The following is a 27,123-nucleotide window of genomic DNA, read 5'->3' as shown; positions in this document are numbered from 1 at the left end:
CGCAACATCTCCACATACTGACCATCAACAAAACCCTCTGTACCATGGCAAATGGAGGAAAAGCATACCCTGTACTACCTTCCTATCCTGCTGAAAAGCATTCACCTCCTCTGCTTGAGGATCCGGTCTCCAAATGTAATAACGGGATAACTGGAAAGTCAGCCTTGATGCAAACAAATCCACCTCTAGGGGACCCCATAATTGCTGTATTCTCTGGAAGATAAGAACATTCAGCTTCCAATTGCTGTAATCCCTGAGATATCTTGAATTCCAATCTGCTACTGTATTCTTTAGACCTGGAAAATACTCTGCTTGTAACCCTATATTCTGCTCTAGACAAAAACTCCAAATCAGCTGCGCAATTTGAGTCAGATTCCTCGACTTGCTTCCTTCTAATCGGTTTATATACTGAACTGCGGAAACATTGCCCACTTTTAGTAAAACATTGTAATTTTTCAATACCTTCCCAAAACTTTGTAATACAAAAAGCCCTGCTCTCATATCCAATCCATTTATGTGTTCTAAACTCTCTTCCCAAGACCATTTGACACCAGTCTCCTGATGACACAGACAAGACCCCTAACCAAAAGGGCCTGCACCTGTTTCCAGTACATAATTTGAGCATACTCCAAATATTGCACGGCCATGCCAGGTATCCGAACTGTCTAACCACCATATCAATTTGTGCTGTGCTTACCTGGAAAGATGAGTCTGGTCTCTGTACCACAATCCTTTCCTCAATCCGTCCACCTTTAATCACTGAAAGGCCCTGTAATGCAGCGGTCCTTCAAAAAAATGCTTGCATCGAGGATGAAAACAAACCTATCCCTCTCACCAAAACTCTCAGAGTCACAGATGTTCTTTTTTAGAATACGCCACACTTCTGTCTTTATCTTTACCACCTTCTTCTCTGGTAAACTCAAGGTCACATCCACTGTATTCACCTGAAATCCTAAAAATTCCAAAATCTGACTTGGTGTTTCTACCTATTTCTCCCTGCTGATCAAAAATCCCAGGGATTCCAACAGAACTGTTACCAAATGAAGTTGCGCTCTCAACTCCTCCTGACTCTGAAACATTATTAAAAAGTACTTTAAAATAGATACATTATCATCCACATTCCTCTTTCCCTGAGAAATGCTGCAACTGGTCTTAACACCTTTGTAATACACCAAGGTGCCAATGGCAATTTAAAAGGATTGCAAGTAAACTGATACAGGACTTCTAATGACCTTAATAAAAGAACCTTGTGACTCTCCTTCGCCACTGGTATTGTAAAATAACCATCTTAAGTCCAGTTTTACCAAGCAATCGTTGCTCTGCAAGATGTCCCTCAACAGATGGATGCCTTCCATCTTGAAATGTCTGTAAAGCAAGCACCAATTCAGTTACCTCAAAGTTATCACAGGCCGCCAGCCCTTGACCAAGAATATTGTACTCACAAACGTTTGTCCCTTTTCCTGAACTCTGTCTATAGCTCCTTTCTCTAACATCTCCTGCACCTCGGTTAAAACCAAACCTTGTACGTCTTTCTGAAAAACCATCTGTCTTGTCTCCCTAAACTGTGCTGGCTTATCCCTGAAATCTATTGTTTATCCCTGCACCGTAAGTGTCACCCATAAATCCTTTGTTAATAGATTCCAGTTGCTTACATACAACCTAAACCTTGCCCCTACCTTTTCTGGAGAAAAAACAAAATCTGTCTCCATACTTATCCTGAAATCCCTGTGTAAACTGTGCCCTTCCTCTGGCTTGCCGGGTTCTGCCCGTTCATCCTCTCTGAGGATAAAATCCTGGTGCAGACTGGAATCCTCTGAAAGCACTACGACCTTGTGATTGATAGTGGGACCTTGTAAAATATCGGCCAGGGAAACGTCCCCTTGCCCCGGCCTGATCAAAAACATGGCCTCAATACTCTCTTCAGTGAAGCATTATACAGATCTGTGAAGATGGGTACATGTATACCCACTCCCTTGACCAAACCTTCTCGAAACAAATACCCCTTTGAGTCCTCTGTTAGTTTTTTTTCTGCAAAATCCCTTAATCTAGGGCTTATTATCATTACAATTGTTTTCTGCCTTTCTTCTATTAATGAAGCATTGGCATTTCCCAAGAAGCAAACTGCTCTCTGTGACCAGCCACGTAACAAATCATTATCCACCTGAATCACTTTCATCCTTGCCTCCTCAGCCATGTGCAGAGTTCTGAACAATGGTCCCATTAGATCTATCAACTATCCTGGCACTGTTTCAGTGCCCTTTCCAAACCTTTTACAGGGTTCCATCCCATCTTAAATAGGAAACTGATGAGGTAAGGATGTAAATCAGGTGCTGCACAAGCTGCGTCCCTAACAACTGAGCGAGAGCACTCTGCTCTCATCATAGCCCTAGCATCTTCTCTGAAGGTTTCTTAGCCCAAAGTTTTATTAAATCTGCCACACGCGGTAGCAGCCACCAAACGGCATTTCTGGGATGTCTAATCATCTATGGATTAAACTTGTCATCCCCTTGTGGATCCTTAATAATCCCTTTTGTTTTTTTATCTTTCTCGATTTTATCATTGTCCATATCCCAGCCATCATTATCGTAATCGTTCAAGACAAACTTCTTGGAACCATGGTCCTCTTGGTCATGGCTGTAATCATCATCAGGAAAAACCTGGTTCTCTTTTGTGCTGCCAATGACACCCTCTTTTGTGCCGCAACAGCCAACCCGCTCACCTACAGCGCTTGGCTCACCACTCTCACGTAGCAGAAATCTGTCACACTGTTCGACATTTTTAGTCTCCATTCTTCTCTTCCCATATCTTTTCTCCTTAAGTCCCATGTCCTCATCCAAGGACCAATATTCATCCCCTGACACATCCACTGTCCTTTTTTCCCGTCTAAACACTATCTCAAACACCTCCTTATCAGAGGCCTTGACCTCCCTTCTTTAAAGATGTGTCACCATTTCCTCCTGATGTCTCACCCTGTTCACTAATTTTTCTTAACTTACACTTGAAGCAATCTTATAAAAACAGGGAATGTCTATATTTATTTTCCAAATTATGATCCTATCCAAAGAAACCTGCCTATTCTGTTAAAGTGTGCCGGGTGAAAACCTCGTCAGCTGTTTTGACAAGCCTCCAGTCTTGACATGAAATTTGGGTGTGTGATCTGCATTAGAGGTAATTATCTGATGCATTGGAAAGCTATTCAGAATTAGAACATTAGAATGTTTAGAGCTCCACTGAAGACACTGAAGTAGCTATGGGTTTATAATGGCTGGAATAAGCCTGGAGCTTTAAACATTCTAATGTTTGTCTTTCTGTTTCTCTCTTCTTAATTTAGAGCATTATACCCTTAGTGGGTGGAATGTTCTAACAGCCTTAAAGCCCTTCTGCCTCAGGCTATATTGGTTATTAAAGGTCCTCTCCCTCAGTATAGGCCCAAGCCACTCAGGTTCAGGACCTTTGACAACTAGCAAAGCCCTTGGCATTGGGCTATGAGGCTATATTTAAACAGTGGAATTTTGAGAGCTCAGGAATTATAATGTATGAGTATTGCATGAGGCATTACAGTGGGTTGTAGAGGGGTCCTTAGAATGACAGTGCTTACTTGCAGATATTCAGAGTGTGGTTTTCAGACCTATGCAGACTTGAGAACATCTCATACAGGTAATCCAATATCAGTTTGATGCTGTAGCTCATTTTAGAGATTAAGAAGTGATTTGAACTTTGGTCAGTAAATGCATTAATGAAATACGAGGTATGTAATCATACCTCTCATTTTAATCATGCCTTCACAGGCTGTAGTCTTCTATGGAGAGTAGTCAGTTTGTGTACTGTTGGTTTGGTGTCCTGAAATGTAGATGAACCCTGACTGGACCGAGAGGCTGGTTGACAGAGGAGGCTGTATAGAAAGTGGTGGTGGTGGCTATTCGAGGGCCACAGGTTTGGTTCTTGACAGTATTGTGGTATTTGTTAATAGAGAAATATCTCTGTTCCAGGTTATGGTCCAGACTTCCTTAATTTATTCCAGTAATATATTGAATATTTTGTCTGAAAAACATCCCAGAGGGTCATGTGGGTCATAAAGAAGAGATGGGGGAGTTGAAAAATGTCTGATAGTAGTAGTGTAGCCAGAAGATCAATTAATAGCTGTGCAAGAAGCATTCACATTATTCAAGGTATGAACCAATGAGGTGAAGAAACAGGGGCTGATATCCAAAGATTGGATCATGAACGTCCCTTTGTCGCATATAATGATACTTGACTCAAATTTCTGATTTTGGTAATGTAACATAGTATTTTTTCCTTCAAGGGATTTTGAGAATAAGAAACAAAAGCCCAATGTATTGATGCAATAGGGCATTTCAATTGAAAAATTAAGTCAGTTATCGCAGAGCCAGTCTCTCACACTGGAATATTTATCACAAATTAAGGTTTTCATATTAATGACATTTGAGGGTCGTTTTGTACAGGCGAAAAGGAAATAGGATCACTGAGGTGCTGTTGCGTACATAAGGGAGTTTGATCTGATGAAGCTCTCTTTGTTTTGGGTTTAGTGGTCATAAAAAGATCTTGCAAAACCATGCAGGTTATTGATCTTGAGAAGCAGATTCACTATGGGAAAGCTGCAATATGCAGCCAAGTGTTAAAACTAAGGACAGCAAAAATGTGACAGTTAGGTGTAATCAGCACAAATTCACAATTGGTTGTCAGTGAATTGCAAAATCACTCTCTGTGTAACATTAGCAGGACAGAGGAGACATAACTTACAAGTAGAAGGTAAAATGCATTTAAGTACAAAATCACCATTAGTACAGCATCAAAAAGAGTACAGAAACACTTAAGAGCAAAAACACCCCTCTATCACAGTGGATGAGAGCGTTGCTTCACAGTCCATGCACTGGTATGAAATGCACTGTAAATTTACTGTAGTCACACCCAAGTCAAAGTTGTTGGTGAGTGGGTGAGGTAATTGCATTTACCATCAGAAGTAATGTAGAGTAATTATAATAACGAGAACACAAAAGTACTTCAAACTTACTTTCACTTTGAGTTCCTGAGTTGCAAGTTCATCAAAAGCACTGGAAACATTTGTGATTTTATCAAAAAGTGTTGAGTTTCTACTCCTCAGATTTTCCTGTAACAGACAGCATAGGATTTTTATTGACAAAAAGAAGAAAAAAAATACAATTCATACATAGCACACACCAGAACAATCTAGCAGCATATTAATAAGGGAAAATAAAATAAATAAACTTTACATTAAGATACAGGCTCAAATAAATATATTTGATACTTAAACTTTTATTTTTTATACATCATACGCCCCAAATTTGAACTATCTCTCACCTGAGCTCCAATAAATGGATCTCTGCCTTAACCGTGAGTAGTTTTCAGTACTTTTAGTGCTACTCTTCCTCATTACAGCCCGAGTATGTAAAGGTAACACACTCTGAAGACAGAGGTTTAGCAGGTAAACCCCAACACCTTTTATTTTAAAAATAAACATTCAAAGAATCCAACTCTCATCTATTTTAGGATTCAACTAAAGACCATGCCATGAAACATTAAGGTGAGACAAAATACAAAAAGTTCCAAATAATGGAACAGAAGAAGACTTAAAAGCCACTTAGAACAGGTATCGTAAAGGAGGCAGAAAAGGCAGACACTTTCAACCTCAAATAAGTAATGAAGCTACTGGTTGATAAAAAGTGTAATCCCTGTGAATATCAACTAGGTAGACCCTCTTGCACTCTGCCTGGGATGAATCCAACTCTAGGTGAGGATGAATCCTGGAACCCGACTCAGAGGGTGACCTAAGCCAGGTTGTGCGTCAACAAAAATGCTGTATCAAATTGACTGGCTATTTTTGTCTATCAACAAGCCCAGAAAATTACAGAAAATTTAAAACATGGAAAGCCTCTTTGAGATACGAATGTATACACCTTTCAACATCTGGCAGGTCAGAAAACAGTGTCTGAACTAGTTGGCAAGAAAACTCTGGATTGAATGCAGGAGAGAAGATTAAGACTAAACTAAAGCAGAAAGGAATGAAACTAAACAGAAAGGAACTGTGGATAGGCCGCAGTTCAGCTAAGCACCTGGAAATAAAGGAAGGTCACATTAGAAGCCAACAGTTTTCATGAAACCCATCCTCCACAGGTGCAAAAAGAGAAACCAACAGACCCCAAAGCAGGCAACATAGATTCCAATCAGGCACAAAGAATTTCTTGGGGGCTAGCAAGCTTGCAAAACTTTACCAACCCAGAAGCAATACTATAAATACATGCAACTTCCCTCCACGGTTCACTGAAAGCACACATGAGTCAATTGGGGGTGAAGAGATGAAGAGGCTAGATCTAACCAAGTGCTCATGTTCATGCCATCATAAAACAAATGGACAACCAGGTGCAAAAAGAATGCAAGTGTCTTGAATAAAACAGAAGGCTGGGACTCAGGCAAAGCGATTGTATACACAGCCACTATGTCATCAGTTCCAAGCCACTGGGGAGAAAAGAAATACAAAGTCATTGCAGGCACTGGAGAAAGGAGAGGTGCAAGTTCATAGACCATTCTGACCAGACTGCCAAAGGGTGGAGCGGATGAAACCAGGATCAGATAGGCTAAAAGAAAGCCTCTGAACGATGACACAATGACCTCTTATGCCTCCAGAACACTGGGCTGTTGAAGTATACAACACAATGGGGGTGATTCTGACCGGGGCCAGGGTCGGCGGGAGCACCGCCAACAGGCTGGCGGTGCCCCGCAGGGCATTCTGACCGCGGCGGTTTGGCCGTGGTCAGATGCGGAAAACCAGCGGTCTCCTGCCGGTTTTCCGCTGCCCTGGGAATCCCCCATGGGGGATTCTGACAGCCCATACCGCCATCCTGTTCCCGGCGGTTCTCCCGCCAGGAACAGGATGGCGGTATGGGTTGTCGTGGGGCCCCTGGGGGCCCCTGCAGTGCCCATGCCAATGGCATGGGCACTGCAGGGGCCCCCGTAAGAGGGCCCCACTTTGTATTTCAGTGTCTGCATTGCAGACACTGAAATACGCGACGGGTGCCACTGCACCCGTCGCACCTTCCCACTCCGCCGGCTCAATTCTGAGCCGGCGTCCTCGTGGGAAGGGTCTTTTGCACTGGGCTGGCGGGCGGCCTTTTGGTGGTCGCCCGCCAGCCCAGTGCAAAAGCCAAAATACCCTCAGCGGTCTTTCGACCGCGGAGCGGTATTTTGGAGGGGGGAAGTCTGGCGGGCGGTCTCCGCCGCCCGCCAGACTCAGAATGACCCCCTATGTGTCTACACGAAGGTTCATTCACTCAAGCAGTTATGGGATTCATACTAACTGCAGATAGGGTTCTGTATAAGATAGGAGACAGTGGGCCAGCAAAGCAAAGGTCCTGAACCTCATTGTCATTTGATTTAGGTATTGGTAACCTAATTCTTTGTCTTTACCAACAGAGCCGCACAGGCCTGCACTGCTGCCCACACTGTCTGAAGTTCCCACCAGTCCGAAGGGAAAGCCGACTGCTGAAGACACCAATGTCTTCTGCTGACCCCTGTCCCAGAGCAGCACCTCAACTGTTGCCATTCACAGGGTTTGTCAAACCCAACAACTGAGGAAGTTGAAGCTGATTAGTCATGTTAAAGTTCTCCAGTCTGAGCTACCATGGTAGAGAGGCACCAGCAGCCTTAAAACAGGAATGGATAAATCATTGTCCATAGGGTCCAACTCTCTGAAGGACATACAGTGCTAAACCAGTGCTTTTGGTGAAACTAAATCCAAGCCACAATAAAAATCAGTAGCCATGTACCAATGATGTCAACGGCTTGTGTGCTGAAGCCACCACCATCCAAAAGGGATGCCACTTATGCAATAGTAACTACACAGTTACGGCAGAAGGATGAAACACACCTACGCTTGAGCCAATTTTAAAACTAAATATCAAAACTGGATAAGTGAGCATTCCCTGTAGTATTTGGAGGGAGCATTTAGTTTTGGCTCAGTGTTCTTTTGAACACAATAACACAATGTAAGGACTCAACTTATGTCATATATTTTGTACTTGGATTACAGTCGCAGTATGGATGTAATTGAATTGGCAGAGCATTCGGGGCTAATACACTAGCAGGGTGTACAGCAAGCCTTCTGATGAGAATAAAGCTTATTCTACAGTCCAACATTTCCTGTCATGATATTACACCACAAAAATTGGTGATGAGCACTGGGTTCATTAGAAGGGGACAAACCACACTGCGCTACTCTGTTCAGGTTCTTTTCCGGTCCAAGATGGCGTGGAGTGTTGGAATCCTGCTCTATATGACGGTGAAGGTGAGGAAATCAGATTGCGTACAGCCTTGGGCGTGGATTGTTCCCATAGAGTGGATCCTTGGCTCCTGCTTCATGACTTCAATAAGCTGTTATGTGTGAAGTGTAGTTGGTTGTGTCTTAGCCATTCACCGTCATGAGCGGTTTCACATTTCATTTGAACTTTGCATCCTACACGACGCACCAGATCTTATTGTTCATGTGAGGTGGCAGCCATATTGGATTGGGTTGATACTTTTGACTCAAGTGCATTTTATGGTGAACTTCTTCAATCGCTGTGCATTTCCAGAAATTGTGTGCATCTGATCCAACCATCTTGTGTCACCTGTCCACTGGGCTGGTGCCATTATTTCTATTGAGGTGAGATTAACTGCTGTATTTTAGAATTTCGGTAATGTTCCAACACTGTATTGTTTCTTAATTAAATTTTTCTGGTTTATTATTTTGGGTGCAGCTTCGTTGGTGAAGTTAGGCAGTGGACTATTTTTTTCAGGTGATGTTTTGAAACTATACCAAGGGGGGAACTTTTCAAACATGGGCTCTCAAAACATCTCAATTAGTCTTCCTCAATTATTTTGGACAACTGGTATTGTTCCTTCTATGAGGTGGTTAGAATGGACGTATATTTTTGTAATTATATTGCCACTATTGATTAAAAAAATACATGTCGATGGAACAGAAGCAATTAACTTTAAAGCACTCTTTGGGTCCAAAAGCTATCAAAGTTCTTTATCAATTTCCCATAGAAGGTGCTGCTGGGGAAGGAAATGTATTTAATTATGCATCAGTGGATACTGATGATTACTTTGCACAAAGTGTTTGTACAAGCATTACTAGATTTACATTTTTTCAGAAGAAGAAGAACAAAAATGAATCTATTGATGAATTTGTTAATTATCTCAAAGAACTTGCACTTGGGTTCTTAACCGAGGACCTAATCATGGACCAAGTTGTTATGCATGCATACAATCCAGCTATGCAAGAGCAGCTATCGGTTAATGCCGTTTCCGAGTTGAATGTTTTTTTTAACCATATTACGGAAGGTGGAAATGTCAGAAAAATTAGTGAGTGTACTTAAGAGTGAATCTAAAGTTTTGGAGAACAAAGTTTTACGGGAAATTAAGGGTAGATATGAGAAACGTGTGGATAAGTCTGGTAAACGTATTTATCCAGTAGGAGTAAAACTAGAGATTCCCTAAAAAGTTATAGGTGTGACTGTAAAGAACATCTGGCATATAGTAAAAAGTTGTCCCACGCAAAGCAAAAATATGTTAAACAAAAGAAAGAAATTCAAGTGTCTACATGAGGAAAGGAGACGTTCATCCAGTAATGGCGCATCTGATAAAAATGTTATGGGTCTACACGAGAAATTAATTTTGAATGTTGAAGATCAGGTAGGTAAAAGAAAAAAAAGAAAATCTAAAATGAAAACTGATGGTGTTCGTATAACAATTTTTTTCTGATTTGGGATCTTCATACACCATTGTCAAGGAAGATGTTTGCCACAGTAAATTTGTCAATAAGATTGGGAACAAACCTTTCCATCCTATATATGACCTGAAAGTTATGGTGGTGAACCGACTGATATGCTAGGCTATCACACTGTGAACCACATGATATGCTCAAGGTTTTTAAGTTTAAAACTAGTCAAACAGTTGGTGAAATGCATATAGCCCTTACGTTCTTTGGTGGGCAGATCAAGGGGATGTGCATACTGTACAAGATCCAAACAGCTCTGAACAAGTTTTGGTTATCAATGAAGGAGAAACAAAAGGTAAAGAATTACTGTGAATATTTCATGAAGTTTTCAATTGGTAAGCTAAAGGGCTATGAACATAAACATTTTGTTAACAGAAAATACGCAAACCAAGATGCACAAGTAAAGAAATATTACCCTGTTATTGTGAAATGTAGTATCTAAAAAGGGAGAGGAATCATTGAAGTCAGTTATTATTGAACCTGTTGATGGGTCTGACTAAATTTCTCCCTTGGTAACATTTAAATGCTCCAATGGTAAAATAAGATTGTGTGTCAACCTTAGGCATGTGAGCAACAACATTATAAAGGATCATTTTCCATTGACAAACTTAATGAAATGCTGGCCCTGTTGAAAGGTGCAAACATGCTTTCTTCATTGGACCTATACTATGCATATCAACAAGTTCCCTTGTGAAGGGAGAGTAGACATATTACACCATTTATTACATTGAAATTATGTTTCCAGTTCAAATGTATGCCTTTTGGTCTTGCATCAGTAGCTGTGTTTTTTCAAAGACTCATATTACATTTGTATGAAAAGGAGCAAGGGGTTATATTCTTTCAGGAAGATATTTTAATTTTTTAGAAGGATAAAGCGGAGCATGAACGGAGAATGAACACAGACTGTACATTGGATTCAAAATTCTCCAAGAAAATTGTCTTACAGAGGGATATTTCAAGTGCAGGTTTTCAGAAAATAATGTTACTTACCTTAGTCAAGTTATGGGTAAGCATGGCATAAAGTCTAAACCAACTTTAGTCAAAGATATTGTTAATGCTCCAGCATCCTGTTATAAGGATGATGTTCGTTCTTTTTTAGGTTAAGCTGACATTTATTTGAAAAACATTCCTAATATTGCAGAAAGGTATTTACATATTACGCAGTTACTAAAGAACAACATGAAGTTTGAGTGGTCCAGTCTGTCCCAATAAAGCTTTGAGGCTATAACAGGGGTGATTGCAAATTCTAAACCACTTACTAGTTTCGATCCCAGTGCAAAGGACGTTTTTACTACAGATGCCAGTAATAAGGGACTGGCAGCAGCTTTGTACCCAGTGGGCTACGATGGTAAGAAAGTCATTGTGGCATATGCTTCTAGCTGTCCATCTCCCACAAAAGAGAAATATTCTGTCATTGGGAGACAAAACCTGGGCTCTGTACAGGCATTAGAACATTTTAGAACTTTTATTTGGGGCAAACCATTTGTCATTAGATGTGATCATAAACCGTTGATTAAGATTTGACCATGGAGGACTAGTGAATACGTCTGCTAGAATTTCTAGTTTATCCACTAACTTGCATGGTGATATATATATAAAACGATGTTACTGGGAAAGATAATGTTGTGCTAGACTTCCTCTCCAGAATGCCTATGCAACTGGAAGAATGAACAGAGAAGGATTCACAAGTGTCTCTTGTTCATGACAGTGGCGTGCCTGCCATAAAAAAGAGGAATGGTTGAGGGAGTACAATAGAGGTAATGTGCTGGTGTTAATATGTTAGTGAATGGAGGTTGGCCAAGTAAATGTTCTGTGAACCAGAAGCAAAGACCTTATTTGAAGGTCTAAGTTGAGTTATCTTTAAATAACGTAATGTTATTCAGAGTTGACAGACTTATACCATTATCTACTTCGAGGATGCAAGTTATTAAGTTAAGTCGTGATGGTCATTTTGGAATTTTTCAACACTAAGAAATGCGTGAGGAAATTTAATTGGTGGCCTGTTGTGAATTTTGATGCTGAGAGCAGTGTTAGACTGTGTGAGATATGAACTATGTCGAATAAATCATTACCGACTTTAAGATCACCCACTTCTGATGTTTCTATTCCCAATGGACTTTGGGAGTGAGTTGCTGTGGATATCACAGAACCTACTGCCATACTACAACAGTACATTTTAGTGTTGCTTGATATCTTCTCTTGTTGCCCACAGCCAAATTGTTAATAAAGCTGATACAAGTCTGTGTTAAAATCATTAGCTCAAATAATTTTTGTAAGGTACAACTTTTGTTATCCTTAGTGATAATGTTGTCCAGTGTGTTTCCAAAGCTGCTCAATTTTATTTAAAGAAACTTGGTCCAAGGCATAAAGCTATCTCTTTATGTAACCCCAGTGGAAATGGTATGGGGGAGAGGTTTATTAAGGTGAATACAAGAATAATTCAAATAACTTGTAAGGGTAGAGTGGACTGGGGAGTACAATTGGAAAAAAAGTCTATGCTTATAGAGTCATGAGAGGCAGAACTCACAGGTGCAAGGGTAATATTGGTTGGCTATTTACTTCCAGTCAATTGAATGCTCTATGGAAGAGGTCAGACAAAGGATTAAAAGTTATCATAAAAATAATAAGGAGTCATTTAATGGCAAGACTAATGTTAACAATGTTAATTAATATTAACATTGGTCAATGGGTCAGAGTGAAAACGCTTAGTAAATTATGAAAGAGTGATGGTAAAAGTTTTGAACCAATGGAAATGTTAGAGATCTTAAAGGGTGCTGCCCGGTTGAGTGATGGAAAGTTATCAAAGTTGTTTGGGAAACAAAATCCAGTAAAGGAATCATTGAGAATTATATGTTTATGAGTTAGGATACAGTCATGAGCCCTTCAGAACTTATTTCCAGTGATGAGCTGGGTGATGGAAGTTTGAGTGCAGCAGAAGTGAATTAAAACTTTCCTAGCTGTCGTAACGGAAAGTTTCAATTCTATAAAGGACACGGAGGTGTGGATTATGCTTATCTCCCTTTCCTTTAATGACAACAGAAGAAGTTAGAAGCAAACCCACACTTTCCAGAAAATCCTGGGATGCCCCTGCTCAAGCACTTCCTCTTTCCTGACGTGCGAAGAAGATAAGAGAAGAATCACTCTCCTTTGCTGGCCTCACCACCTACGAAGAAAATAAAATCACCATATCTTAGAAAAAGTACAATTACCGTAACATTAGCTGCGGGAACATAAATCAGTCAATCCTAAGGAAAAAAAATCTGAACATTATATCGGTTCAACTTCTGTTTCTATAAAGAAACCTGGACAAAACTTACTTACATCTAAACAGAGTATTCCATAGAAGGTCATCTCCCATTGGGTGGGGACAAGACGGTCCTTATCTGGGTGGGAATAATCCTCGCCTACGTGTCCTTAATATAATTGAAACTTTCCGTTACGATAGCTAGGACGTTTTTCATTCTATGGCAGGACCGGAGGTGAGGTTTATGCGTGTTCAAAGCTTATCCACCACCAATGATGCCATGTCCAAGACCAGCTTGAAATAGAACCTCTTGAACATGGAATCAGAAGAACAGTCTGCTGCATTGATAATATTCTCCAATCTAGCACCCAGAGAAAACGCCTTAGATGCCATAGCCCCCCTGACGGAATGCACCCCAAAACGCACCACATTAATGCCCGCCTCCTGCATAGTCCACTTTATCCATCTGGCTATGGTCGGCGAAGAGACAGCTTTAAAGTGTTTACGAATGGAAATAAGCAATTGACTTTCCCCCGGAGGTCTAACTTCTTCAGTCGCAACATCATAGGCCTTGAGGCACAGCACCACACACAACTTAGGAGACGCATCAAAAGCTGGGTAAGAAATTAGTCTAGGATCCGTCTTAGTCCTCCTGAACACATGAAAGGTAACCCCTTGAAGCGTAAAAACCCTATTGGAAACAGCCAGAGCCCTGACATCTGAGACCCTTCTGCAGGAAACAAGGCACAAAAGCATGGTGAGCTTGGCCGATATTTCTTTCCTGGAAAGATACTAATTCGCTTGCCAGGATTGGAAAAGATTAAGAACCAAGTTGACATCCCACAAACTTGAGTACCTGTTTGAGGAGGGAGGACCAGACGAATGCCACGTAACAGTTTACACACCAAAGGGTGTTCCCCTATAAGTAAACCTTGCAACGGAAGATGGCCAGCCGATACAGCAGAGCGATACGCATTAACCGTACGATAGGCCATGCACCTTGAAGCCAAGAAGTTCAAGACTGGGACAACGTCGCACCCTATGGGATCCTCTTCGCATTGAAGACACCAATGTACCCACTTTGTCAATGCAGATTTATATCTCTTAGAAGTGCTCTCTGCCCAGGCTGCGGCCAACAGTCTTTCAGCCTCCCATGAAAGACCTGGGACTCTCCATCTTGCCTTGAAAATCCTCCAAGCCACGAGAGGAAGATGGCCTTGGAGAACCAATGGGTGACTCTGTCCCAGGGGATCCTTTAGAATGTCCGGATGCTGGGGGAGAAGGATTGAAAAATCCCAAGAAAGTTCCAGAAGAACCGGAAACCACACTTGAGACCTCCAAACTGGAGTGATCACCACCACCTGTGTTTCCTGATGGCATACTAGCATGGCGAAAGGAGGAAAGGCGTAACCCTCCTCCTTTGACCAGTACTGGAGAAACGCATCCGTCGCCCCTGCCAATGGATCTGGTTTCCAGCTGACAAAACAGGGCGTTTGATCGTCCACCTGGGACGCAAAGAGGTCTATCAAGAATGGACCCCACCTTGTATTGAGGCTCGCAAAAACCCCAGGATCTAAACGCCACAAACTTGTGTCTGCCCACTTCCTTGAACACCAGTCCACTATCTGATTCAAGGACCCTGGAAGATATTCCGTCGTGACTGAGATATTGTATGTGAGACAATACGCCCAAAGATCCTTGGCCTGGTCTGCCAGATCCTTGGATCTGGGGTCCCCCAGGTGGCTGATGTAGTGAACCGCACAGTTTTCTTTGTCCTTAATCCAGCATTGAATAGCAAAAGAGCCTGCGAGGAGCTCCAGGCAATTGATGTCAAGGGTTCACTCATCGGAAGACCACCTTCCCCTAGTGACGGAGTCCCCCCGCTCCCCAAATCGAGCTGCTGGCGTCGGATTCTATAACTATGTCTGGATCCGAGCCGAAAATTAGTCGGCCGTTCCAGACCACAATGTGGGAAAGCCACCATCTCATCTTGTTCCTTGCCTCTTCCGTCAGAATCACCGGATCCGCGCAAGTGAGAGGCCTTCAATCGCATGAAGGGGACCCGGAAAAATCGCTTGTGTGGATGAGGATAAAAGACCCACTATCTGAGCAACTTGGCGCAGGGATGTCGCAATCCGGAGGATTGTCTTCCTCAACTCTCGACAGACCTTTGTGATCTTGCGAGAGTGAAGGCTGAGCGTTTTGTCCACCGAGTCTATGGCAAAGCCCAGAAAGGTGGTCTGCCTGGAGGGAACAGAGGCAACTTTCTGGCATTTATCAAGAAACCTAAACCTTCCAAGAGAGAGATTTCAGTTGCTCCCACAACCTGAAGGGACACCGATTCATCAGCAACAGGTCATCTAAATAGATGATCAGGCGCATTACCCTCGCCTGGAGATGTTCCATCACCGGCCTCAGAACCTTCCTAAAACACCAGGGGGGGGCGAAGAAAGCCCGAATGGCAGAGTCGTGAACTCGTAGACCTAGCCCTGCCATTGAAATTGAAGAAAACGACAATGGGGGGAAATATTGGCACTGCCAAATAAGCGTCCTGAAGATCCAGGCACACCATCCAATCGTTGGGATGTAAGAGGTCGTGCAAGAGATAGATGCCCTCCATCTTGAAGTGTCGGTACAGAAGCCAACTGCTGAACTCCCTCAGGGTGATTTCGGGCCTCTGGCACGTCCCGTTTGTCCACCCAAAAAATGTTGCTGAGGAAACCTAGAGGATGAATGGAAGTTGGAATTATAGCTGCTTTCCGGCACAACTCTCTCACCTCTTGGTCCACCAAACGCTGCTGAGAACGGGTGAGTACTAAGGGCTGCAGGCGGGAGATCTGAACTGGAGAACTGAAAAATTCCAGTTGAAACTGTCTGATTGTCTGAAGAACCCAAAGGTCTGATGTAAGGGACTCCAATTCTTGTGCAAAAAGAGCCAATCGCCCCCCAATAAGAAGTAATACCCCTGACATGACACTTACCAGACTGAGCTCCTTGCAGCTGCCCTCGTAAGGGTCCTTTGCCTCCTCTGCCACGCTGCCCCCTCCTAGTGGGGAAGAACTTGCCATACCGCAGCAGCTCTGCCGCTCTGCATGGGACTTGACCTCTAGCGGGGCACTGGATGTAGAAACGGCCGGCCGAGCGCCCTCTCCCACGACCGGCAGAGAGAAAAAGGTGTGGCTGAAAGACCTTCTTGATAGAGGATTGCACCTTCTCAAGCGACGAGGTAGCAACAAATTTAGACAACTCTTTTATAAAGGGGCGGATTGACCCCAGTCTGACGGACCCTGGGTAGACATATTAAGAGGGGCCGGAAAGGAATGAGCTGGTTGGAACAGCCTCCTCTCCAGTGGCTCAATGGTGGCAGTCACCGCCTGCTGAATGGACGCATCCACTGTGTCACAAAACTCATTATCAATGGGAAGAACCGATAAGGTGTCTTCCTCCGCATAACCCTCTCCTTTCATAGTGACCAGTAGGCCTCCGCACCAAGTGTCTGGAAACTTTATGACGGGGAACAAAGCCCAGCAATGTCAAGGACAGCGTGCAAGAAGCATTAGGAGTAGGACAAAGTCCGGATATAGTATGCACAGCGTGCAGTCCGCAAGGGAACCAAGCAAGAAAATCCCTTGCAGAAGGTTTGACAGGTCTTGAAAAAAAGGGCCGACTGGTGCCAACCTCCCTTAGATCTATGGGAGCTACACAACCGAAAAAAATATCGCCCGGCCCGCCGGCAGCCTAAGATACAAGTGGGTGTTTTTTTACCAGAGCTCTACAAAGTTAGGGCCCAAGAACTTTACTGACCCGGAGATCCGGGTGTCAAGCTGCCGAAAACCAAGAGGAAAGAGTGTCACCTGCTGTAGCCACAGACCCACAGGGGCGTCAGGGCTTCCAGGGCGCACGGTGAAAAAGGATGCGGTTCCGCGGACTTGCGCTGCTATTAACGCTCAAATAGCGGAGCCCAGCAGGAAACCAGCGAGACGCGTAATGCGCGTCGTAAGAAAAGCACCACTCTGCACTCCTCAGGCGCGCCGTGTACACCGCAGCGCCTGATGGGCTATCGAGCCGTGAGCGGGGAGCAATCAGCACCCCTGCGGCTCCCTGTGAAGAAAGGTAAACAGCTTTTACGAAACAAACGCGCTGCTAAGTGCACAAACGATCCCAAGTCGACGCGCATAATACACAGTTAATCAAAACGGAGAAACATGAAAGGGAAATTATCTCAATCTAAGCAGGAAAGAAAGAGGAAGTGCTTGAGGAGGGACACCCGGATATGGACTGCCTTGTCGTGAATTGGTTGATTACATTTTGTAGTTCATCCCAGGGTTTTCAGGGAAGTGTGGGTTTGCTTCTAACTTCTGCTGTTGTCGTTAAAGGAATTAAAGATAAGCATAATCCTCGCCTCCGGTCCTGCCTTAGAATTCCAGTATGAATGGTCATATTGAGAAAAACATTTTTAATGATCATATTGATGTGGATGAGGTTTTGTATGATTGTGCTGACAAGCCTATTTAGGATGGAAATAGTAGTCTTGAGGGTAATGTAATCAGGTGTGATGATAATTTCCATTGTACTGGAGTCTGTGAATGGTGGGAGCGAGTTTAATTTTGTTAACAAATATTTTTTAAAAATAGGAGATTGCTGCCATGGTTAGGTGGCTATATCTGTAAGTAGAATCTATCAGTCTTTTGAAGGGGTGTGGAAATCTATAAAATATGTACTTGTTCATGGAACAGGTTGCTTCATAACTCTACTTCTCCTGTCAACAAATCAACGTGTTCCTTGTCCCCCCTGGTGTTAACTAAGACCTTTTGTTTTTATTAAAATTCTATTTCTATCAGCTGTTAACACTGCGAGTAACAGCATTTTGTTCTTTCATACAAAGTATATTGACACACAAAGTACTTTTCGTCAAGGGAATACTGTGGCAATGTGTGCCTTTGTGGTCCAAAAATACTTTTGTTTTATGCCAATGTTTGTTATAATGGTGAACACCCGGAAGCTCCCACAACAATAACATTTTACAAAACAAAATCAGAAAAAGAAACACACTGACAAAACCATAACGCTGACCAACAATGTCAGAAGTATTGATTTTGCAAATGCTACTTTATTTTCATGCTCCCATAATCTTGCTGAAAGTGGTTACACTGATTTCCCCTTATGAATATTTTGGAAATACTAGCACGCATCAACACATCTTGCTAAATGATGCTTCAAAGAAATAGTACCTAACGTTTCACAGTAGTTTAGCAAAAAGTTTTTTTTCCTGGTTGCATTTTTCTGAGAACCTTTTGTTTTGAAAGCAAATAATTTTCAATGTTGCTTTCACCCTTGTGGAAAAATATGCATCTTATCTGAGAGCATTCTGGGAGCATAATACAAAGCCCCATATTGTTAAACTTTGCAAACGTGCACACATTGTTATACTAGAACCACTGTCTGTAGTGCAGTTTGAGCTTACATTTCCTTAAAGCACTCACCCTAACAATAAAGGCTAACGTACCATACATACAAGTTTGACCAGCATTAATATATACAAACAAATATCACCTTAACTGCAGACAATGCCCATCCCAGATCCATAATCTGGTGCTGTGAACTGGCAGCCAAAGTGTTTCTGCTGGACCTACTTGTCCCAAGGACAAAGTAAACATGAAAATGTGTTGTCTTGACCCCAAACAATATGTCCTGGGCATCAGGCTATAGGAATTCCACACCCCTACTACTGGTATAACTATATATTGTTTTTGTTATATATTTTTGAAAATATGTACATAGTTTTGCTTATTTGCACTTCAACCTTATATACTGGTATTTGAGTGTGTATGTTCTCATATATTGTCTTGTCGTTTATACTATTTGCTTACAGGAGGATGAGGGTAGTGGTCTTTGGAGCACAAGGTTAGGAATCATATTACGCCATATATTCTGCACTTGGAATACTCTTGTAGAATGTATACATTTGAGCTGGCACATCAATGGGAGATGATAAACCAGCACGGTGTACAGCAAGCCTTCTGATGAGAATCAACCTTACTCTACAATCCAATATTTCCTATCGTGTTTGAACACTACAAAAGCATCTCTAGCAGCAGTCACAGCTGTGAGTTTGCAGAGTTTGTCTTTCCCAATGTTCCACATTTAGCCATTTTTGACAATTCTTTAAAGGAAACTATTCAGGCCAACTTTCTTGGGTGGCACTAATCAGAATCAATCTCCAAGTCCTGCAACACATTTTCCCCTGGAGTTAAGTCAGTCTCTGACAGGATGACTCCCGAACATTTACCTTGTTGCCCCTTAGTCACTCTAGACTAGCTTCATTTTTGGGGATGTTTTTGTAATGAAAGGTAAAATTATGCTTCAAATTAGCATTCTTTGCACAGAGTAGCAAGTTTATTGCAAATACTTTTTTGTATTCTGCAGTCTAAGAGAAAAACGTAATTTTCCAATTGATTTTTGCACTCTTCTAATGGGATTTAGGGTGTAGAGTGTTGGTACATGTCTTTAATAAATTTGTTTATTCAAGTTTACATTCAATTGATAACAGTACACAGGAGTGGCTCCTCCATGAGAGTGGTGGAGCGTTGCCCCACTAAACAAAATGCCCCCAGAGCTAAAAAAATAAAATGGTAAAAAAGTTTATTTATTAACATTTTATTTTTCAACACCCCGTCCTGAACGGAGTATCAGGGCGGGGCAATTGCTGCTGAGTGGCAGCTGGGAGCTCTGCACTTTAGTTTAAAATGTACATGTCACTTTGGCAGGCTTTTTTGCGACGGTCAGCCAGACATGCTCGCATTTTAAACTTTTCTAACTTAGTTGTCTTAAAACAGCCGAGTAGAGAAAACACAGGCCTCTAGCGCTCTTAAGGATGCTATAAGAGGTCATGGCCACTCCCTTCAATACTGGCACTTCTAGCACCAGGAGCTGGAGCTTTGAGGAGTGACATGGAGCACGCTGTGCGGCAAGCCATTAAGGTAAGTGCCATTTTTTTATTTTATTATATTACCACTCATATTTTGCCAACCCCACTACTATAAATACAAGCCACTGATAGTACAGCTGTTGATATGGAATCTATACATGCCATTTGGAATAATAATTAATGTGTTTTCCAGTGTTCCATGATGTTGTCAGGTGGTGCCCAACTTCCCAGCAGCAGTGGTGTAACAAAGGACCCCGCAGCCCCCACGGTGCGGTGGTGGTGGGCCCAAGCTCCAGGGGGCCCCCTAAGCAAGTACACTGTGCACGGGCGGCAGGTCCATGAATGTGTCCAGGGGAAAGGGCCCCTCCAGGTATTTTGCTGGCCCTCCCTCCCACATGTTTTGTTACGCCACTGCCCAGCAGTTGTGTCTGCTCTCGGTGGACCCTATTACTAGTTAAAGGAAAATAATCATTTTGTATTGACTTTCTTGTGGTATGCAGATATAATTATTACAACCAGTCTGGTGACGAGAGGCGAACGAACCAGTTCTGGAGGATATCACGAAGTGTGGAGCTTGATTACTGAAATAGTTGGTTGAGGCGTGGTGGCAGTGGTGTAGTTCAACTTAAATTCCTGTGGAACAACGAAATTAAAAGTTGTATCATATTTTCAGCATCATTCATCATTGTCATTGGACTGGAGCACATGGCGTCTGTTGTCGTGGATTCGAGGTGCGTTCCAAGAAAGGTGAGGTCATTTACAAACTTGTGTACATGCAACTTTACACACACTACAACACCAGTGGATTAATGTGTGTTCTATTGAGTGTGTGTGCCACTGATGTCCATTATGTGGTGCATGCACGTCGACTGCAGGATGCAATACGCCATATTTATTGACTTTCATTGGGTTCATGTGAAGCATATAATGCCACGCCATACCCATGGTGTGGTTAATCACTCTCATGTATGGCGAGAGAATCAACGTTTGCCATAACGGAAGTCAAATTAACTCAGTTCTGAAGAACGGGGAGGGAAACAAACGTTGCTGGCTCAACAACACTTGTTTTTATGTTCTTTCAGATTCATTGCAAAAACTGTTTTCCACTAAATTTCTGCTGGAATGCGACATTGTTCAAAGCAAGGAAGCCTTCACCTCTCTGTAATGCATGGACTCAATCAATCTAGGATTTTATGTTGTAATACAGGTTTGGCTTGAATTTGGTGGTGGTGATTATAGACTCATTTTGTTTTTCTTTCTCATTGTAGTCATCATTTTGTTTATAAGTGTACTTTTCTATTCATATTCTAAGAGACATGGGCTGTTCACAACTTGTGCTGCAACCTAGCTTATTTTGAACACTCACCGGAAAACCTATTATGAAATGCAAATATTGGCGTTGAGCATTTGAAAAATATCTAGCTGCAATAAATGCAAAAGTGCTTAACCCATAAAGATAATAAGCTTTGCTTTTAATTCCTTAGGTGATGCAGGACAAAGAATTTACCAGAAGTGGAATTTCTTCACAATTCGTTTGTAATTTGGGATATTTATAAACAGGCCGTCACAATGTATGGGAAAACAATACTCTGAGGATTCTAGTGTTTGACACGAAAGACTCAATTTTGTGAAAATAAATCCCATTTGGGGAAATGGAACATGTGTTTTTTCTTGATTCATTTCTTCTTTCTTCCACCTAGCCCTACCATTCAGATACGGGAAGAGATTGAGTTACTGTCCAATGCAAACTTTCAACAGTCTTGTTCATAGCTCTCTCCCTGTTGCCATTGGCCTCTTGATCTTCATTTAATCTTCTTCCTTTTTATCCAGTTTGGAGGGGGTCCTAATGTTGTAAGTTCCATTTCTTAATAATCATCTTAACCATGTACTCAAGGCTGTGGAATCCTTTCATACACATCCCTTTGCCTATAGGTTTATACAACTTTGTTCCAGAGTTCATTTGAAAACTCCTTAGAGCTTATCCTTGCACCCTGCACTGTGCACCAGGGGAGACTCAACGCAAGCTGCTGAGTGTATCTTGAGTTCACAGGGATTACTGAACAAAGGAGACCAATTACCAGGTGTATAGTTTTGAATGCAACGGCTTTCACTTGGGCAAATTTAGGATTTATATTCAAAGAGTAGTGGCCTTTTGAATAAATAACAAACACAAATATATTGTATTTTGATTTAAAGCTATAAGATGGAACATTTGGGCAAGGTGAGAGGGATGCGAACTTTGCTATCCGGATTGATCATATCCACAGATCATACTCTCAAACCTACCATATAGTTGTTTAGGATACATAAAAGGATCAACTATGAAGGCTCCCAGAGTGGTAAAAAGACAGGCAAATACTAGAACATGATCCTCTCATTTTAGTGCTTTGGGATCATTAACGTCAAGGTGATTTGGTGTAGCAATGATTACATCAGGTATCTATGCCCAGGCAAATAGTTATAAGACACCAAATACCACACTAAATCAAGAGCAGAATCATTACTAATCAAAGCACAATATATTTTTCCAGAGAACTAGCCTCGGTTCATTTAATAAGCACCAATCAAAGATATTCACATCATGATATGTAGAGCAAGGTTACAAAATATCTAGAAAATAGTCTAGCAGAAAACATTTATTGTTGCAGTTAAAAGAAAAAGCAGAGCCAATATATCCTTTCAAACTTTGAAAAAAAAACAGTTGAAGAAAAAGACGGCAACAGCCATAGTAAAACCATGATGAAAAGGAAGCTCGGAAGAATGGCACATTGAGTAGGAAGCATAGTATGGTGGGCAGAGAGCTAAAGGTAGGGTTAAAAACAGCATAGTCATGGATTAGAAGGTGCACACAGAAGATGAAGGAGTAAGGACGAGCAAAGTACTTGACTCCATATACATAGGCATGGTATGGTATGGGGAGGCCGATGGGACATGAAGGGAGGAAGCTAACAAGGACAATACGCAAGAGGAGTGGCAAAAGAGGAAAAACTGCACAGGAAACTGCTAGAAGGGAAGAGGGTAGAAACAAGCTAAGAGGGAAGAACATGGAAGAGGGAGAGAAATGTTATAGTGCACACTCGTAGCACTAACAGATACTGATATCCCTGATGGTGGCCTTGGTCACAGTTTGGCCCATGACACATGATAAATTTACCAAACCACTTCCCAGGGGCAGTGTGACACAGATACAAAGTGATGTCCATGCTGTTCATTGTCTACCTGTGCCCAGCAGGTCGTTACCCGAGACGTGGCCCATGGTCCGCAACAGATGGAGAGAATGTGATTGTTGGACATGGGAGAAAAAGAAGCTGATCTGGGATTCTCCCCCCTCCCACCTCCGGTTGAAAGCAAATTGCATCAAATGAAAATCAAAACAGCAAAATGGCGCCAGCCTTCAAAGGCCACAAGAAAAAGAAAATAGAAGATGCACAACTAATAATTCACCTAAAACCAATTTCTTTACAAATAACCACAGATAAAAAACACAAGTAAACTGACCATCGGTGACTATATATGCACACTTAATGTGGCTTTTTGCCAAACATTTCTTCTAAACTTCTGAATCATTCCAGGTCCAAGTGGTGAGTAGTTCACCTAGTCAAGTGTTTTTTCTTTCTGTTTTCGAACTTCATGTACTGATTTAACAGTGGGAGTAAAAAGAAAACCAATCCCAGAATGCAAAGAAAAAAAACTTTCTAGATGAGGTGCTTGAGCACGGAACTGGGAAACATGAGAGCTCTGTAACTCCCTGTGCTCGTCTGTTAACTCCACCTCACTATGGACACAAATCAGCAAGCTTATCCACTCTATTTAGGCAAACAAAACACCTCCTTCCACCCATAACCTTTGGTCAACTGGGCAAGGCTTAACTGTATCCTGCATCAACACTGAAAATAAAGGGCAACTCCCCTCTCACACGCAGCCTAATTTTCTATGAGAGCTGCCCTTCATTTAACAGGTCGCCTAACAGAGAACACAACCTCATGACTTTTTTCCCCTTAGAAAGTGATATTTGTTTGCACTTGAAGTAATAACATTTAAACTGACTGCCTTACTTAAAACTCTACAAGGAAAAACCTCTAAATCTGGCCAAACTACTCAGCATGGCAAGAATTGACAAATATATAAAACTGGCGAAGAACATACATAAAGGTGCCTCACAATAGTGATTTGAAGCTGTTTTTGAAAAACTGCCTGATTCGTTCTGAAAACAGACCTGCAAATCACCAGGTACCTCTTCCACATTTATTATCTTCTTGATTCACGATACTTTCATAACTTGATAAAGTAGTTCAAAGAGATTCAAGCTTTAGGAGTCCTTGGTGAAATGAGCCCTGATAAAAATTCTCATTACCTTCCTTTTTTAAATATCCCTCTTACTCATAATGACCTTCCTCAAAGTTTAAATGTAACACTGACATTTAGAATACATTCACAATGCAGTAAAAGAGACTCTGCTGACTGAAATATTGCATACCTGATCACAAAAACGAGAAATCAGATGCGGCTGTCATTGATAAAGTAGCGCACAGGCATCAGCATCAACAAAAATGACCGACGATAAGCACATGGAAGAATAAATATCGTGAAAAAGCAATATCTTCAAATTGCAGGCATCACAAAACAGGAAGTAATATCTGCAAACAAGTGGAATAGCGTACATTTCTATTGTCCCAGACATCACAATCATGGCATGCCCTGTGTTATTGAATTTATTGGTTAAACTAACAGTGTGCTTATTGTAGAGTGTTGAGATAAAAAAGCCCCCTGGCATAACGAAAGTAACTAAATTGTAATAACTCATGGTGGTTCTGAAACCATCCCCTACCTGTTTAGAAGTGACTTACCCTGAAAGGATTACCTGACCAGATTGCTGATATTATTGATTAACGTTGCAGAAATGTAGTTCTCCATCATATTCACTTCCATGTATTAACAAAGAATTTCGTTTTGCATTTTATTGTAACATGGAGTTTTAACTGACAAAGTACAAATGTCACATTTTATATTAAGCATTATTTTGCACAGTATTAGTATAATTTGAATTAAATGAGCTATGAATGTATTTTCTCATTTAGCTGAATTAGGCCTAAATCACAGTGTTCCCCTGAACATGAGAAACTGTTTTCATTTTCTGATAACGTCATTTCTTTAGGTATTTCGTACAGAGAAATGTTAGTTTGGAAAGAGATCTGCTACTGTTTTATTCAAAGAGAGCCTGAGAAAGTAGCCTTTAAAGGTACACCAAGAGTCTGAATAGAAACGCGACTGCCTCTAAGTCGATCTTGTTGCAAAGGCAGATGAATAACCAAGGATGTTTACCTTCTTGGGATGGTCTTGGGAAATAATGCGGATGTTAGAGAGTACCAGTGAACCAATGTGAGGATGGAACTGGAAATTACTTGAACAGAGGAGGTGTAACTCAAAGAAACTGTTGGTTTAATTATGACTTTCACTTATGGATGAGGCAGACCCATCTTGACCCCCAGAGAGGAACTATCCTGACAACTATAAGTAGAGATTCCCTTGGACTTTGAGAGGTACAGAGCTCTAATCCCTTTTCCCCATGCTTGCTGAGTGTAGGCTAACACTTGGTTCCCCAAGAAGAATCTTGGCCAAGCTTTTGAAATACTGACACTCTCCTTGTTTTACCACTTTTTGCCTTCTTTAGTTATTTTCCTCTTGCCCTTGGTGACAATTTTCTAGATTTTTTATTTGGCTTTTCACTGTCTGTCCTTGTGTCCATTAGATTGGAACATATGCATCATTTAGGTTCCTTTAGAGATTCATGTCAACCTTAGTTTATCTAGTTTGAAGATAAATGGTTGCCCTAATGATTGACAGATTGCACCAGTGTTTGTTATCTGAACACCAGATTCTGATGTTAATATTTTGCATTGCTGTCTCTGAATATTAGTTTGCCTTATGTTAGCATGCCGACAGTTCTTCTGGCACTGTAGTCGTACTATTGTCACACGTATCTTTATTGTATGTTTTTGAGAATCATTTGCATTAACCTGAGTGTTAATTTGTAATAAAACCCTTGGAGACTGATATTCAACTTTGTTGATGATGCTGGATGCAGCCCTTTGCAGGATTTCAAGGTCGCCGACTTTGTTTAGAGCATAAGAGGTAAATGCTCCATCACAAGAAAGCACTTTAGAATGCTTCTCAAACAGTTGAGCGCTTTCCTCTTTTCACATGTCTTGTATAGCGTAGTTAGTATATTTCTGCCCTATTTGCAGATGATGCTTTTCCTGATATACATTTATAGAGCTTATTAAGTACAAAGTTTACGGATGTTCACTCTCTTTGTGAGATTTGGGATGTCCAGCTCTTGGGTCTCTGCTGGTCTCTTTTATTACCTGGGTCTTGTCTCATCACTTACTGATTATACCTGCTCTCTAAACTTGGCCATTTCTCTTTGGTGCTGCCACTATCAGGGATGTAGCTTGGTCAGTAAGATTTGCGGGGGCTGGGGGGAGTAGGAGCTTCTGATTGTCCAACAATCACTATGGCATATAATGTTAAAATATATTACGCGTCAAGCAGAGTGCACTAGAGGGGCCTAGGGGGGAGTGAAAGGGGAGAGGAGTGTGGATAGGTATGAGTACTAAGTGAACGAAAACATAATATATTTTTTTTAAATCTGACATTTTTTAGGACTTTCAAAATAGAGAGAAGGAGAGAGAGTGTGCACATTTTGATGGTGTGTGTATATAAAAACATTCTGGTGAAATCCGACAGACACCTCACTATACCTGACTGAAAGTCCCTGCACCCAACTATTTATCAGAAAATACATTTATTGGGGGGAGGAGGTGTAACACCGCAAACACAACCCCCCCAACCCGAAAATATGCCCCTGGCTACTATCTCGCATTCCATGGTAATTTGAGGGTGCTTTGCTCACCCTGTGTCGCTATGCATGGTCTGCTTCATTAAAATTATTGCAAGGTCTCTGCCCATCCTGTTATCACCAAACTAAATGAATGATATCTGGACATCTGAATTGAAAGTTAATGTATTACGATTCCACTTGCAGAAGCCCAACTCAGAGGATTCAGATGTTCAGTTAGGAAATACAAACTCAGAGACCCTAGAAATTCCATGTCAAGCAAGCTCTGGCAAAGCCAATCGGTCTGGCATTGAGGG

The 27,123-nt window shown here is 41.7% G+C and overlaps 1 protein-coding gene across 1 annotated transcript in view; it reads right to left on the bottom strand.

Moving 5' to 3' along the window:
* Positions 1-27,123, bottom strand: part of TRIM25 (tripartite motif containing 25) — a 366,254-nt gene that overhangs the window by 306,477 nt on the left and 32,654 nt on the right. The window contains exon 2 of the mRNA XM_069200011.1: positions 5,033-5,128. Coding sequence (XP_069056112.1) covers positions 5,033-5,128 — 96 coding nt within the window. The remainder of the gene's footprint in view (positions 1-5,032; positions 5,129-27,123) is intronic.

Source organism: Pleurodeles waltl, chromosome 7 (assembly GCF_031143425.1).
Source record: "Pleurodeles waltl isolate 20211129_DDA chromosome 7, aPleWal1.hap1.20221129, whole genome shotgun sequence".
In the NCBI taxonomy this organism is placed as follows: Eukaryota; Metazoa; Chordata; class Amphibia; order Caudata; family Salamandridae; genus Pleurodeles; species Pleurodeles waltl.
Note: the sequence above shows the minus strand (reverse complement) of the source record. Positions and strands in the feature narration are given on the sequence as shown.